Source organism: Dipteris shenzhenensis, chromosome 27, assembly GCF_047967505.1.
Source record: "Dipteris shenzhenensis isolate YYH24624 ecotype China chromosome 27, Dip_SZ_1.0, whole genome shotgun sequence".
In the NCBI taxonomy this organism is placed as follows: domain Eukaryota; kingdom Viridiplantae; phylum Streptophyta; class Polypodiopsida; order Gleicheniales; family Dipteridaceae; genus Dipteris; species Dipteris shenzhenensis.
Window position 1 is genome coordinate 42,295,208 of NC_141622.1, and position 14,769 is coordinate 42,309,976.

A 14,769-nucleotide genomic window follows, 5' to 3' on the forward strand; every position below is an offset into this window, starting at 1 on the left:
CAAGAATACTCGTATAAAAGAGTTTTGAAATGGATTGAGAACTCCCACTCTCATTGCTTTTCTCACAATATAACAACAGCCACTCACACATCCGCTAAAGAACTCAATACTCTTCTTGATTTCACTCCCATCGCTCTCTCTCTCTCTCTCTCTCTCTCTCTCTCTCTCTCGTAACAACTGTGGTCAATGTACAAACGACAAAGAGCCAGTGGATGGCTGGAATCCTGTCACATGTCAACATCCAATGCTCTTCCATCTAACGGAGACTATTAAGATTTGCTCAATGGGCAACTAAATGCTCCGAAGCGAACGATGGGGGCCCATCATGAATAAGATAAGGCAATGGATACCAGGGAAGGGCTCACTATTTTGCACAAGGATAAGGACCCAAGATTTACACAACATAGGCTAGGGCATCTTCAGCCACTCGTCCCAAATCTGGGAATTCAATATGCACAATGATTTACAACCGCAATCACGTTAGAGGTTGGGGTAAAAATAATAAATAACAAAAATGCTTCTTCGCCTTTCAGTTTATGGCAAGAAAAGTTTCCATGGCTTTAATCATGTTTGGTGGCCATTGAAGCTCTAAATTAACCCACCTGTAGCAAAGAGCAGATCCGTAAGGATTAAGGATTAGCTAGCTAGCCAAAAAAGCACACCAGCAACTTTGTTTCCTTGCAGGAAGTGAAGCGCACCTGATATCAGAATACAGTGGTTCCCTAATGGTGGCTTCAGAAAACTGCTCTTCAGCCCTACCACGTTCACCCTCACTCCAAAGGACAGCAGCCAGGGCTGCATGTGCTTCAGCATAGTTTGGGTATTTTCGAACCAATCCTTGCATAAGCTTCCTTGCTTCTTCTGATCTTTGCAACTGTAAGGAAGGCACTGCATCAATGTAAGAATACCCCAGCACATCCACTTCAATAAATAGAGAGAAAAGATACACCTAACTCAATATAGACAGATGTGATCATTGCAACAATTTTAACAGCTAAAGCCCTAATGACATGGTGGGAATTTTTTATGGGAAAAACTAATTCCCATGTTAAATATCATAATGTTTGGTGAAAATGTGGATTTTATGTCGTTTTCAACCCTCAAATGCTTCAGAATAGTCTTTTTTCCCACAAAACCATTGGCCTCCAGAGCTCAATGGTTTTGTGGGAGAAAAAGATGGGGGACCACATGCCACCTTGGCATTAAATTTCCAGTTTCCCACAAAAGTATCACAATGTCACAAGGCCTTAAGGCATATGTACTTATTAATATGCCTAAGTGCCTACCACAAAGCAGGATAACACCCCTGCCTAACATGTTGACCCAACATTGAGTCCAGCTGGCACGTATAGCCATGCACCCTAAGGACTAGGTGGCTGGGGCAAGCACCATAACTCGGTGAGCAAGGTCTTGTAACCATCTTCATGTGAGAAGTGCAGCGGAAATGAACAAAGATGGAGAGAGAGACAGAGAGCAAACCTCACACACACCATATTGAGAGGGAGAGAGAAACAAGAGAACTGCAAGAGATCTCTGCCAAAAGCCCCTCTACGGCTGGGGGAAAACCTCTGCACAACAGGCTGCTCAAGAGTGACAAGACTGCTCAAGAACTTCAACCAAGAGATGACAAATGAGGGCTGAGGGGGGGGCCTATAAATCTCTCCCCAGTCGGCTGGTAGTCTAGGGCCGACCCCTGCTGGTAGGTGGACCGACTGCAGCACCTAGGGCTGGGCACACAGCCCTACAAATGGGCTCCTAGGGGGCCAGGGCTCCACAAGGCCCTATATGGGGGCTGCACCCCTACTCACCTCCCCCAATATGAGGACTGACCACAAGCCCTGTAGGGCCGACTGGTAGCCCTCCAAGAGAGCCGACTGCCTGCTCTCCTCCATGCCCTATAAGGGCTACTCATACAGCCATGAGGGGCTGAGCTCCTGCCCTGACTGGGCTGCTCCACCTGGTGAACTCCACCTGCCCTGTGCGCCTCACAATGGGGCTGGTGCCTGGCAGCAAGTGGGCCCGGAAGGACCTCTCTCCCCTACTCTAACCTCACAAGGGGCGGGCACACCCACAACACAGGCCCTCTCTCATCTACCCTAGCCTCACACTGGGCGGACACACCCACATGCAAGGCCCTCTCTTTAAGGTGACATTAGGAGATGTTGACCTCCAACACTTCACACATACTTCACCTGTCAGCATCTTGGTACTTGAAGGACTAAATTATTCTTCTGTGGAACCTCTTGGTGCTTTGAAATACTAAATCATTCTTTTGTTATAAGTAGTTGAAATTACAGTACCATTACTCTCTTAGTGAGGCTGCTTCATCATCTGCTGGCTTAGACTTGTAGGAATCAAACCAAATGTATAGAAATTGTGCCGGGACATAAGAATCCTGAAGTGAAAAGAAATGAAGCAGAGATGAATAAAGGCCAATTTTGGAGATAGAGCTGTATAAGAGACCGCTCATAATTTCATATGCGGTAGTACAGTTTCTTCCTTCTCGTGACAGAAAATCCTTACATATGTCAATTTTGTGGGATGCTCAGCATGCAAAGTAGCCCCTCTTTCCCATTGCCTGCCATCCTTTACCTCCATTCTGCACTCTTGCTCCCACAAAATCCTCTCCTTTGAGGTAGCCCTGATCCAGCCAGGGGACCATCGACTTCAATAGTAAATTGTTTCTCCACACTTTGGTTGCACCCACACACAACCTCATTCCAAATGGTTTCATTCAGCTTCTCTTTGATTCTGTCCCTTGGTATCCACGAGTACTCTAACACCTCCCAATGCTAAAGAACAGAATGTTGAGAAAGGTTCTGCGCTTGAGAAGCACAGGTTTTCAGAGATACAAATTCTAATAGACAATTCCCATTATCCTCACAACAAAGAGATTCAAAGAAAGCGTTTGAGGGGAGAAGGACAATAATATTATCACTTCAATGACATTTGTAATGGTTCAGCAGTTTGTCGGATCCTACAAGAATGGGGTGTTAGATTTCTCAGTATATGTCCTTGTCTCGGAATACAAGGGGCTGCTGCAGCCAGCAGCCTGCGCTAGAAAGATTATACCTAGATGAATCCAGGAACATTCCCAAACTCATCCTCTAAAAACACAACATAGTGCAGTTTCAATCTCATGATAGTCACTCATAAGATTGAAAACCATAAACTCCATCATGCATAGCAGGGACTAGCAACTATGACATTCCCACTGATGTCATCAGCGCCCAACAATGGGTGTAGACCATAGTATAAAAATATGCTCTCACACATACACATCCACACATCCACACATACTTGAGCATCCATTTATACAAGGCCTTTGTACTAGGTTTCTGTCGGCACTCCAGAGGTGAAGGGCAGACTCAGCCATGACGAAGGCTAGCACTAAAGAGAAGGCTAATCAAAAAGTAGTCCAAAAACTCTTCATTCAAGCTACAACTGCTTGTTAAGTCTAAACGATTTCATTTTAGTCTCTCCAAACGAGCATCTAAATCTAGCTGATAGGGCAACGCACCATTTAAGATAGAAAGAATTATCACAATACCAGCAGGCCGCAACCTGGACGAAAACTTCATAAGGTTAAATTTGCATGTCCACTAATACAACAAAAGCATATACCTAGATGAATCCAGGAACATTCCCAAACTCATCCTCGAAAAATACAACATAGTGCAGTTTCAATCTCACAATAGTCACTCATAAGATTGAAAACCATAAACTTCATCATGCATAGCAGGGACTAGCTACTCTGACATCCCCATTGACGTCATCAGCGCCCAACGGTGGGTGTAAACCATAGTAAAAAAATATGCTCTCACACATACACATCCGCACGCCCACACATACTTGAACATCCATTTATACAAAGTCTTTGTACTGAGTTTCTGTCGGCACTCCGGAGGTGAAGGGCAGACTCAGCCATGACGAAGGCTAGCACTAAAGGAGAAGGCTAATAAAAAAGTAGTCCAAAAACTCTTCATTCAAGCTACAACTGCTGTGAAGTCTAAACGATTTCATTTTAGTCTCTCCCAAATGAGCATCTAAATCTAGTTGATAGGGCAACGCACCATTTAAGATAGAAAGAATTATCGCAATACCAGGAGGCCGCAACTTGGACGAAAACTTCACAAGGTGAAATTTGCATGTCCGCTAGTACCACAGAAGCATATACCTAGATGAATACAGAACATTCCCAAACTCATCCTCTAAAAACACAACATAGTGCAGTTTCAATCTCACGATAGTCACTCATAAGATTGAAAACCATAAACTCCATCACGCATAGCAAGGACTAGCTACTATGACATCCCCATTGACATCATCAGCGCCCAACAATGGGTGTAGACCATAGTATAAAAATATGCTCTCACACATACACATCCACACACCCACACATACTTGAGCATCCATTTATACAAAGTCTTTGTACTGAGTTTCTGTCGGCACTCCGGAGGTGAAGGGCAGACTTAGCCATGACGAAGGCTAGCACTAAAGGAGAAGGCTAATCAAAAAGTAGTCCGAAAACTCTTCATTCAAGCTACAACTGTTTGTGAAGTCTAAACAATTTCATCTTAGTCTCTCCCAAACGAGCATCTAAATCTAGCTAATATGGCAATGCGCTAGAAAGTTTAATGAAAGAAGGCCTAACAGGGTGATATTGCTAGAAATTTAATGTGACAAGTCTTATCATTTCTGGAGAGATATTGTTTCCAAGATATGTGGGTTTTGTAGCCATCCCTTTGAAATGTCCAAAAGAAGCCATACTGCAGAAGGACTGGAGTAATCCAGAAACACGATTCATCCTAGAGCCAGATACTTGATGCTCCTACCACTCACTTATTCTTAAGTCCAAAGGCTAGCAAGTGGCTGGCAATATTAGCCCAGTAGAGGCTTGTATAAGTGCAACCACCATGAGTTTTGTGGGAAGAGGGGTTCAAGGGGTACACTAGCACAAAATCGTGGTGTTCATAAGGAGGAGCAACAGCCGGAGGTAAGAGAAATGAAGGCAAGCCAGTCGCCATGTTGAAGCAATCCATAGTAGCTAGCAGCAAAAAAACTCATTTAAGCTGGTGCTCAGAGATCGTCGCCAGCATTGCTCACAAAAGCTTCCAAGGTCTTAGGAACATCCAAGAAAGGCTCTGATTCAAAGGCTCTGATTCACAAAAGCCAAGGCCATACAAAACCCAGCCCCTACAGCAGTCCATCAGCAACGTGGCTACTGGAGGCATTGAAAGCCATTCAATGAGCAACACTATTGCCAGAAGTGCAAGAAGCATTGAAAAGAGCAATAACAAAGCAGCGATAAGGTCTACCAAAGAAGCTCCAAGCCTAAGCGCAACTTTAGCGAAAGTAGTTAGCAAGTACAGCCAACATATGTATCAGAGGGCCATAAAAATGTCTTAAGAGAAGCTCAAGAAGGCCATTCAAAGGCCTCTAACAACTAATCAGGCAATAAGCACCATAGTCTAGCTACTAGCAGCGCGGATAACCAGAAGAACATTGCAAGCCTGGCCAGTAATTTGGCTTGCAAGAAAGCATACAGCAGCGGCCCAGGGAAAGGTTATTTCAAGCGCTGCTTTGTGCATAAAGTATAAATTGAAGCCAAACAATAAGCAGCACTGAAGAGAAGAGGCGCTAGACAAAGCATTGACCAAAGTAATAGCCATATAGAAGAGCTTGAGAAAGGGCTAAGTGCCAAGGTTGGCAGACCTGCCAACAAATCTGCAACTAGAAGGAAGAAGGCCTTGTAGCACATGCCTTGCAACATAAGGCTATAAGCCTTTTGGCCATAAGTGAAGCTCCTAGTGGAGAATCTTGTACAGAGCAGACACGTGGGAAGGTGGATCAGTATGCAGCGGCTCTGGGCAAAATCTGGAGTCTGGAATATGTTGACTGGAGCATGGAGGCTTGTACAAGACTGCACATCATGGAGCAGTCACGGCAGGATTGGGTGGCTGAGCTGGTACAGCCCAGGAATGCACGTGTCAGAAGGCACCTTCATGACACAAGTCTGCAGCAGCATATGGGGCTGGTACAGCAGATCTAGGGCAAGATCCAGGGCTGGTGCAGAGCCGAAACAGTAGGCAGAAGGCTGGGGCTGATAGATGCCTGGAAGGAGCAGACCATGGGAGCAGATAAGAGCAGTACACTGTTGAGATTCAGCATCTCCAGGCGTGGCCAGCCGACCAGCCCCCATGCAGCAAGGGGGGCCAGAGGGGGTAGGCTGGCTGACCAGCTGGTCGGCCCAGTTGGCCTGACCGACCAGGCTGGTCGGTCCAGCCAAACTGGCCGACTCCCCCCCTTGGCCTGCCCTATAAAAGGGCCTCCTTCCCTTCATTTCCTCCATCACTTCTTGCAGCTCCTCAAGGCTCCAGCATACAGCCAGCTCCTGACCATCCCCTCAGAGCCCCCTCTCAGCTGCTCAGTTGGCTGCCCACACTCCCGCAGCAGATCTTGCCTCTTCAGGGCTCTTGCCTCCCCGCTCCAGGCCTCTACAGTTCCCTTGTTCCAAGGTTCCTGCCTCTTCACCCAGGCTCCTTCAGCCTCCTCTTCTCAAGGCTCTTGCCTCCTCAGTTCAGGCTCCTCTAGCCTCTTCACTCCAGGCCCCTGCCTCTTCGTTTCAGGCTTCTGCCTCCGTGCTCTCAGGCTTCAGCTTTCTTGTGTCCCCCCCCTTTTCTCTGCTTCAGTTCAGCCTCTCCTGCAGCTCCTGTTTTCTTATCTTATTCAAGATATCTTGTATTTCAGTTGCTGCCCTGGTTTAAGGGCTGATTTACAGCAGATCAGTGGTGGTACATTTTGTTATCTCTAGTGTTCTCTGTGTGGCTCTATAATTTCAGTTTGTTTGCATCTTCCACTGCCATTTTAATATGGTATCAGAGCACCAGGTTACTCTCTGATCTGGGAACTTCTATATTGATGAAGTTGAAGAAGTTTGTCCTCGTCAGCAACTCTCCTTCCCACTGACTACAGAGCTCTCTTCTCCCCTCCCTATATATTTTTTTTTCTGCCTGTCGGCAGCCCTGTTCTAGACCTTGATCTTTTCACCAGCCCCGTTCTCTTCAGCCCCTTGTTGCTGTCCATTCCCTGTTTTTAGTTATGGCTGATGAAACAAAGGATTCTACTCCGGATCTTCGCGTATCCCCTATGTCCAGTTTCTTTCAAGAGTCTGACAAGCCTGTACGTAGTCCCACTCTTCCTACATTTCCAGATGCTCGGCAGTTAGATGGGACCAATTATTCTCTTTGGAAAATTCAGATGGCGTCTGTATTGGAATCTTATGATCTTGCTGAGTTTGTTGATCCCGAGATCCCTCGTCCGTCACCTGAGGAGGAGCCACATGCTTCTCTTATCTGGGATAAATTGAATGCTCGTGTACGCTCGTTCATCTTTCTCAATTGTCAACCAGGGGTTCTCAATCATATCAAGCATCTTACTTCTGCACGTGCTATTTGGGAATTTCTTGATGGCATGTATCTTCGCGTCACTCCCATGAAACGTATTTCCTTGGAAGTTCAGCTTCGTCGCCTCGATCCAACTACTTCTCCTTCCATACGGGACCACATCAACAAAATGCAGAGCATGCATCAGGACATCCTCCATGCAGGCAAGGCTATCTCCTCCGAAGATATGGCTATTACTCTCTTATCTCATGTTATTACTGACAGTCGATATGCAGCATTCTATTCTTCTCTTATTACCTCTGGCCGCCTCAGCACCATCACTTGGGAGGAACTTGTCCCCATGATGATGGATCAGGAGGAACAGTTCACTAAAACCTCTGATGGTTCTTCTGAGGCTCTTGTGGCCCATCGTCCCAAATCACGATCCAAGAATGCCCCGTCCTCTGCCAATAACTCATCTCCTTCAGATCCCTCTAGTGACCGTTCTGCTCCCAAAGGTAATTGCAATCACTGTGGCACTCCTGGCCATTATTGGCGCAATTGTCCCTACCGCAAACACAAACGAGCTGACGCACCTCTGGCCGCTGCGGCTGATGCTTCCCTTACCCCTACTCCTGCATTTGTTCACCTTGAGCTCTTGAATTCGGTCCCCCTTCTTGCAGCAGAGTCATTGGCTCTCCATAGCTCCGATGCTCGTGAATGGATTGTTGATAGTGGGGCCTCTCGGCATATGACCCCCTCCTCCTCACTGCTCCAGGATCTCACTCCTCATTCTGGTCGTGTCTGCATCGGCGATAAGCACTCTATTCCTGTTCATTCAGAGGGCTCTCTTGATATTATTCCTGATGGAAAAGGGGGTAAACACTCTTCTCGTGTTCTTTATGTTCCGTCTCTCGGCTTTCATCTCCTTTTTGTCAAAACAATATGAAAGTTGAGTTTGAAGCAGCCTCTGTCACCATCCGCGATCGTGCCACCGGACAGCCGGTTTGGACCGGCCATTCTACTAATGGTATCTACAAGCTTGTTGCCCTTCCCTCCCTTACAGGAACCTCTCTTGGCGACCTTTGGCATTATCGGTTTGGTCATTTACACATTGATGCTCTTCATCGTGCTTTCGGTGATCAGCTTGTCCTCGGCCTCCCTAACGTCGGCACTCGCCAAGGTCTCTGTCCCTCTTGCATATTGGGCAAACAACATCGCGAGCCGTTCGCTCATCATGCCTCTCGCCGTGCCACTGTTCCGCTTGGTCTTGTTCACCTCGACCTATGTGGCCCTATGCAGATTATGTCCCTTGGGGGAGCCTCGTACTACATGCTCCTTGTTGATAATTTCAGTCGCTACTCTTGGATCTATTTTCTTTCCCACAAGGATCTGGCATTCAGTCGTTTCCAGACCTGGCTAGCCATGGTGGAAAAAGAATCCAATCACTCCCTCAAAATTCTTCGTGCTGATAAAGGTGGTGAATTCACCTCTCTCGAGTTTGATCGGTTCTTGAGTAGTCATGGTGTCAAACGGGAATTTGCCAACACAGGTACCCCTTCTGATAATGGTGTGGTTGAACGTAAACATCGTACCGGTGTTGAAATGGCTCGGACCATGCTCACTCACAGTCAACTCCCTCAGTCTCTTTGGGCCGAGGCCATGATGACCGCCATCCATACTCTTAACCGCTCTCCGACATCAGCAGTCCCAGGCATGCCCCCTTATCAGGCTTACTATGGATCTAAGCCCGATGTTTCCCATTTTCGGGTATTTGGCTGTGATGCTTATGTTCATATTCCTAAATCTGATCGTGGAAAGCTTGATCCTAAGTCCCACAAGCTCTTGTTCGTAGGCTACAACTCCGTCTCCACTGGCTATCGCCTCTATGATCCTCGCCGCCGCATTATCTCCGTGAGCAGGGATGTTCTTTTCGACGAGTAGGTCCTTCCGACATCCTCCGACTCTCCTCCTGTTCTTGGAGATCCGTCCGATGCCCCGGAGCCCTCTCTCCCTCCACCTGCCTCGTCCCCCGGTACATCACCTCCTATTCTCTCTCCTCCGCCTCCTTCTCCGGCTCCACCCTCGTCTGCTCCTCCTTTGGAACCCCGCTCGGTACGTGTTCCGCGATGGCTCATTGATACTCTCCGCTCCTCCGGTCTTGAGGATCCCTACTCCGAACCACCCCCTGATGATGGACCTCGTCGCTCTCATCGCCATCTCCCACCGTCCTCTTCTGATCCCCTTCATGTCAATTATGCCCTTATGTCTCGCATCCTCGCCACTCGTGAGCCCACTACCGTTCCTCAGGCTTTGGCCCAGCCTCATTGGAAACAGGCTATGGAAGCGGAAATTCATGCTCTTCTTCGGAACCACACCTGGGACCTTGTTCCTCGTCCCTCACATCGTTCCGTCATTGGTGTCCGGTGGATTTTCAAAACAAAATACGCCTCTGATGGTTCTGTCGACAAGTATAAAGCTCGGCTGGTGGCTAAAGGCTATGCCCAACGACCCGGCATTGACTATGGAGAGACCTTTGCACCTACCGCCCGGATGAGCATCATCCGCACGATCCTCGCTCTTGCCGCCCATCATCAGTGGCCCATCTTTCAAATGGACGTCAAATCTGCATTTTTGAATGGTGATCTTCATGAAGAGGTATATGTGGATCAGCCGCCCGGCTTCATTAATTCTCGTTCTCCTTTCATGGTCTGTCGCCTTCGCAAGGCTCTCTACGGTCTCAAGCAAGCTCCTCGGGCCTGGAATCAGCGTATTGATACCTTCTTCTGCCGCCAAGGACTTCTTCGCTCTCTGGCTGATCCCAATCTTTATCTTTTTCATGAAGGACAGCTTCATACCTTCATCATTCTTTATGTGGATGATTTAATCCTCACCGGGAGTCATACCAATCATATCCTTACCATTAAAGTTGCTCTTCAAACTGAATTTGAGATGACGGATATGGGCCTTCTCCATTTTTTCTTGGGTCTTGAGATTTGGCAGACTAAGAGGGGGTATTTTGTCTCTCAGCAACGCTATGTTCAAGAGCTCCTCGAAACTTTCCACATGGCTGACTGTCGGCCCATCACCTCTCCCATGGATCCCAACGCTAAACTCTCTGCTTCTGGGTCCACTGCTTATCCTGATGCCTCCCTCTACCGCCAGCTTGTTGGATCTCTTCTTTGGCTACTTAACACTCGACTGGATCTCGGCTTCTCTGTCGGCACCCTCAGTACCTTCATGCAAACCCCTTCGCTTTCTCATTGGCAAGCTGCTCGACGTCTCCTCCGCTATCTTCAGGGGACCTCTACTTTCGGGCTCTTTTATGCTGCCGGTGGTTCCTCTCCTTCCCCGCTCACTCTCCGAGGTTGGAGTGACTCCGATTGGGCTGGCGACCCCAATTCTCGCCGCTCTACCACGGGCTATGTTTTCTCCTTTGGCTCTGCGGCTATCTCCTGGTCCAGTAAACGCCAACCCACGGTCGCCCTATCTTCCACCGAGGCTGAGTATCGGGCTATGTGTAGTGCCACCTGTGAGGCTGTGTGGCTTCGGCGCCTTCTTCTCGATTGTGGTTTTCAGCAATCCACTTCTACCACACTTTTTTGTGACAATCAAAGCTGTATTGCCCTTGCTCGCAATCCGGTCTTTCATGCTCGGACAAAACACATTGAAATTCAGTACCACTACACGCGAGAGAAGGTTCTTGACGGTACCATTGTGCTCCTCTTCAGCACCACTTCCGACAACGTCGCCGACATATTTACCAAATCTGTTTCTCCTCCCCTTCTCCAACGTCATACCAGCTCTCTGGGTCTTGTGCCACACCCTGGAGCTGAGAGGGGGTGTTGAGATTCAGCATCTCCAGGCGTGGCCAGCCGACCAGCCCCCATGCAGCAAGGGGGGCCAGAGGGGGTAGGCTGGCTGACCAGCTGGTCGGCCCAGTTGGCCTGACCGACCAGGCTGGTCGGTCCAGCCAAACTGGCCGACTCCCCCCCTTGGCCTGCCCTATAAAAGGGCCTCCTTCCCTTCATTTCCTCCATCACTTCTTGCAGCTCCTCAAGGCTCCAGCATACAGCCAGCTCCTGACCATCCCCTCAGAGCCCCCTCTCAGCTGCTCAGTTGGCTGCCCACACTCCCGCAGCAGATCTTGCCTCTTCAGGGCTCTTGCCTCCCCGCTCCAGGCCTCTACAGTTCCCTTGTTCCAAGGTTCCTGCCTCTTCACCCAGGCTCCTTCAGCCTCCTCTTCTCAAGGCTCTTGCCTCCTCAGTTCAGGCTCCTCTAGCCTCTTCACTCCAGGCCCCTGCCTCTTCGTTTCAGGCTTCTCCTGCCTCCGTGCTCTCAGGCTTCAGCTTTCTTGTGTCCCCCCCCTTTTCTCTGCTTCAGTTCAGCCTCTCCTGCAGCTCCTGTTTTCTTATCTTATTCAAGATATCTTGTATTTCAGTTGCTGCCCTGGTTTAAGGGCTGATTTACAGCAGATCAGTGGTGGTACATTTTGTTATCTCTAGTGTTCTCTGTGTGGCTCTATAATTGCAGTTTGTTTGCATCTTCCGCTGCCATTTTAACATACACATCCAGCTAGAAGGGCTTCCAAAATACCAAGGAAGGTGGCAAGGACTTGCAAAAAAGAGCTCTGGGAAGGGTTGCACCCTTGGCTGTCATCCAGGACAGGAAGGTACAGAGATCAAGGTACAAGGAACAGGAGAAACACCATGGCTGCACATCAGGGTGGCAAGGAGGTCAAGTCTTCTAGGCATTCACTGTCTTATAGGGAGGAGAGCTTGGAGGAGTGTTTGTCGGGACAGGTGACTAAGTCTACAAAAGCTCATCAGGGAGCACGCGGGCTCAGGGATCTAGAAGTGCCACAGAAGTAGTAGGACAACACGTTTTGGGATAAGGACGGAGGACCACCATTTGGTGGGACTCTGGAAATGGGACTCTTGGATTCTTTTGTATTCTGTCCTGTCAAACAGAAATATATTTTGGTTAGTTCTATATCTCGTGGAGCATTGTCTATTTATGTGTTTGCACATATACACATGTTAATTGAGTACACACAAGTAAAGAAGTTTTGGATTCCGTACTTAAAGAGTTCCATGTGAATTCCTGGAACACTCTATCAGTCTTCTGCTGTGAGATACCCTATGTCTAGTTCATTTCTAACACCTGGTACCTTTGGCTCATTGGATCATCTCTCAATCTCAGACATCAAGGCAGTTTCACCTAATTCTGAATACCTGATCTCAACAACGCTCAAAGTCGTCACCAAGAAAAGCTCTGCTTTTCCAAATCTGTTACCACGTTTGCTGATGATTTTCGCACCTCTGACTCTTGCTTGGACTCCTTTTAATGCACCTTCTACTCGCTGCAGGATTTCTGCATAGTGTCAAGGCCACAGATAGCAGAAGCTTCAGGATGGCTAAATGAATTGTAATGCACATGTTTCGGAGCGCCCGGTGTCTAGACACGTTTGGAGGAAGATAGAAAAGGCTTCAATGTCTTTTGAACATTTGTGCTAAATGGGAGATGGCAATCCACCCTACTTACAAGGGTGGATGAGGATATAAAGTTGACATTGTTTGCCAATTAGCAATAATGGTCAGTGAGAGAGAAAGCAATTTTTCCCGAGGAAGCTATCCAGGATAGTAGGCGGAAGTGATTTTGCCAGAAAGTGATGCTGTTCATCAGAGATACTGCAGCAGCAGTGGATGGCGATCTCAAAGGAGTATTGAGGGCAGGATTGATAGGGAGATGGTGGATTAGATGTTTTGAAGGGTTAAGAGAGTGTTTCTAAAGTTTTGACTGATGATCGACAGTTAGCAGTGTGTGATCAGGGCAGTGCCCTTTCGTAATCTTATAATATAGTTTGCAATGTAACCCTCTACATAAGCTCTTGCATATCATTGCCCTTCTTCAAGCCTCGGTTTCCCACTTCTACAATGCTCTACATGATAAAGTCACTGATGAGCATCAAGGCTCCTAATAATGATTGAAGCGAAGCAAATAAGAACCTAAAAACTTAACTTGGCTGATTCCAGGGCGGTGTCCATTGCGTTTTTACCCGCTCTGAGTCCAAACGATTACTCTCGAGAAAGGCTACACCCAAAACAGAGCAAATGCCCGGCAGACTGTAATCAGCATCCTTGGTTGATCAATGTAACTTACCTGAAAAAGAACCATCGCCTCCTTCAGCCGGTAGCCTGCAACGCCTGGTGCAAGTAAAGACGCCCTATGATATGCAGCCAACGCATCATCGTACTTATCTACTCGGCTATGCACGTTCCCGAGATTAAACCAAGCTGCATATTCCTGAGAAAATTCATCAGAACGAGGAAATACCGGGTCAAAGAAATGCAATGAGCATGTTACATTCAACAACAATTCACCTCGGGATCGTTTTCAATGGCAGTCTTACAGTCGGCAATGGCCTCCTGATAGCGTCCAAGAGCCTGGCAGAGCAAGTAGCCGGGGTTAGGAGGCCAAGTCAAAAGGCATATCGTGAAATACGGAAACCAAGACTCAAGCCGTACTTCTAACGCAATTGCACGATTGAGATATGGCACAGGAGCCTCGGGAGCTAATTCAATGGCTTTGGAGAGATCATCCTTGGCGTCCTTGTACAGCTTGAGCGAAATGCGCACACTCCCGCGATTGGACCAAACGCTGGCGTTGTTGGGTTCCTCGACGATCAACTCAGAGAAGAGCTTCTCGGCGTTCTCCAAGTCTCCTGCCACTGCAGCTCGAAGAGCGTCCTGAAGCTTGGGATTCTCCACGTCCTTGAGCCTCACTCTTTTGGAGACGGCAGCAGAGGCAGGGGGAGAGAGAGATGATATTGAAAGAGCCGAAGAAAGGCTAGAAAGGAGGAGACGACGGGGGAAGGGAGGGGAGGAAGCCATGGCTAGAGGGGGTTGAAGCTGGGGAAGAGAGGAGGTTGGGTGGCTCCATAGCCATGGAGTGTGGAGGTTGGCGATGGCAGAGCTGAGGCTGTCCGCCATAGCCATAGCCAACACCACAGTGTAATAAGTCTATGTTGTCAAGTCAGTTTGGAATTGGATAAGGTTGTTTAGAGAGCCTCTTCATGGTTTGCAAAACAAAATCTGCAGTTTGGATTATAAGAACTTGGTTGCAAGCTAGAAACAAGGTGAATTATATATCTATCATTCATTAGGCCTCCCTCTCCTTGAGTAACATGCCCAGTGTAAAATTGGAGCCCCAGGGTGAAACGGAAGAAGGAGATTAAGAGTGCGCAAAGAGGAGTAAATGAGAATGGCCCAAAAGTCATACAAGGGGACCCCATATCATCAATACTCTTTGCCAAGGTTAGGAGCAACCAATGGGAATTTCAAACACCCAAAATAACAATGAATTCACCCAACACGTGCATCAA

At 47.9% G+C, this 14,769-nt stretch overlaps 1 protein-coding gene across 3 annotated transcripts; it reads right to left on the reverse strand.

The window, feature by feature from the left end:
- Positions 1 to 494: 494 nt before the first annotated feature.
- On the reverse strand, positions 495 to 14,453 carry LOC147884320 (uncharacterized). 3 transcript variants are annotated; one of them, XM_087398925.1, is made up of 5 exons: positions 13,913 to 14,453; positions 13,769 to 13,831; positions 13,548 to 13,691; positions 699 to 874; positions 495 to 602 (listed from the first exon to the last, which is right to left on the reverse strand). In XM_087398925.1, exons 1-5 carry the CDS (start codon positions 14,381 to 14,383, stop codon positions 530 to 532), a joined length of 927 nt encoding a protein of 308 aa, XP_087255051.1. In that variant the 5' UTR covers positions 14,384 to 14,453; the 3' UTR covers positions 495 to 529. The 3 variants fall into 3 exon arrangements, with proteins under 3 accessions (XP_087255051.1, XP_087255052.1, XP_087255053.1); XM_087398926.1 differs by having other exon boundaries at positions 699 to 888; XM_087398927.1 differs by lacking the exons at positions 495 to 602; positions 699 to 874 and adding an exon at positions 12,218 to 12,344.
- Positions 14,454 to 14,769: the final 316 nt, after the last annotated feature.

What these genes read in the sequence shown, in the direction of transcription:
- LOC147884320 (XM_087398925.1), bottom strand. Translation starts at nt 14,383, where the DNA reads ATGGCTATGGCGGACAGCCTCAGCTCTGCCATCGCCAACCTCCACACT. An exon ending in ATCGTGCAATTGCGTTAGAA is followed by an intron (nt 13,832 to 13,912) that starts GTACGGCTTGAG and finishes TTGCTCTGCCAG; the next exon opens with GCTCTTGGACGCTATCAGGA. An exon ending in CCACTGTATTCTGATATCAG is followed by an intron (nt 603 to 698) that starts GTGCGCTTCACT and finishes TCTTTGCTACAG; the next exon opens with GTGGGTTAATTTAGAGCTTC.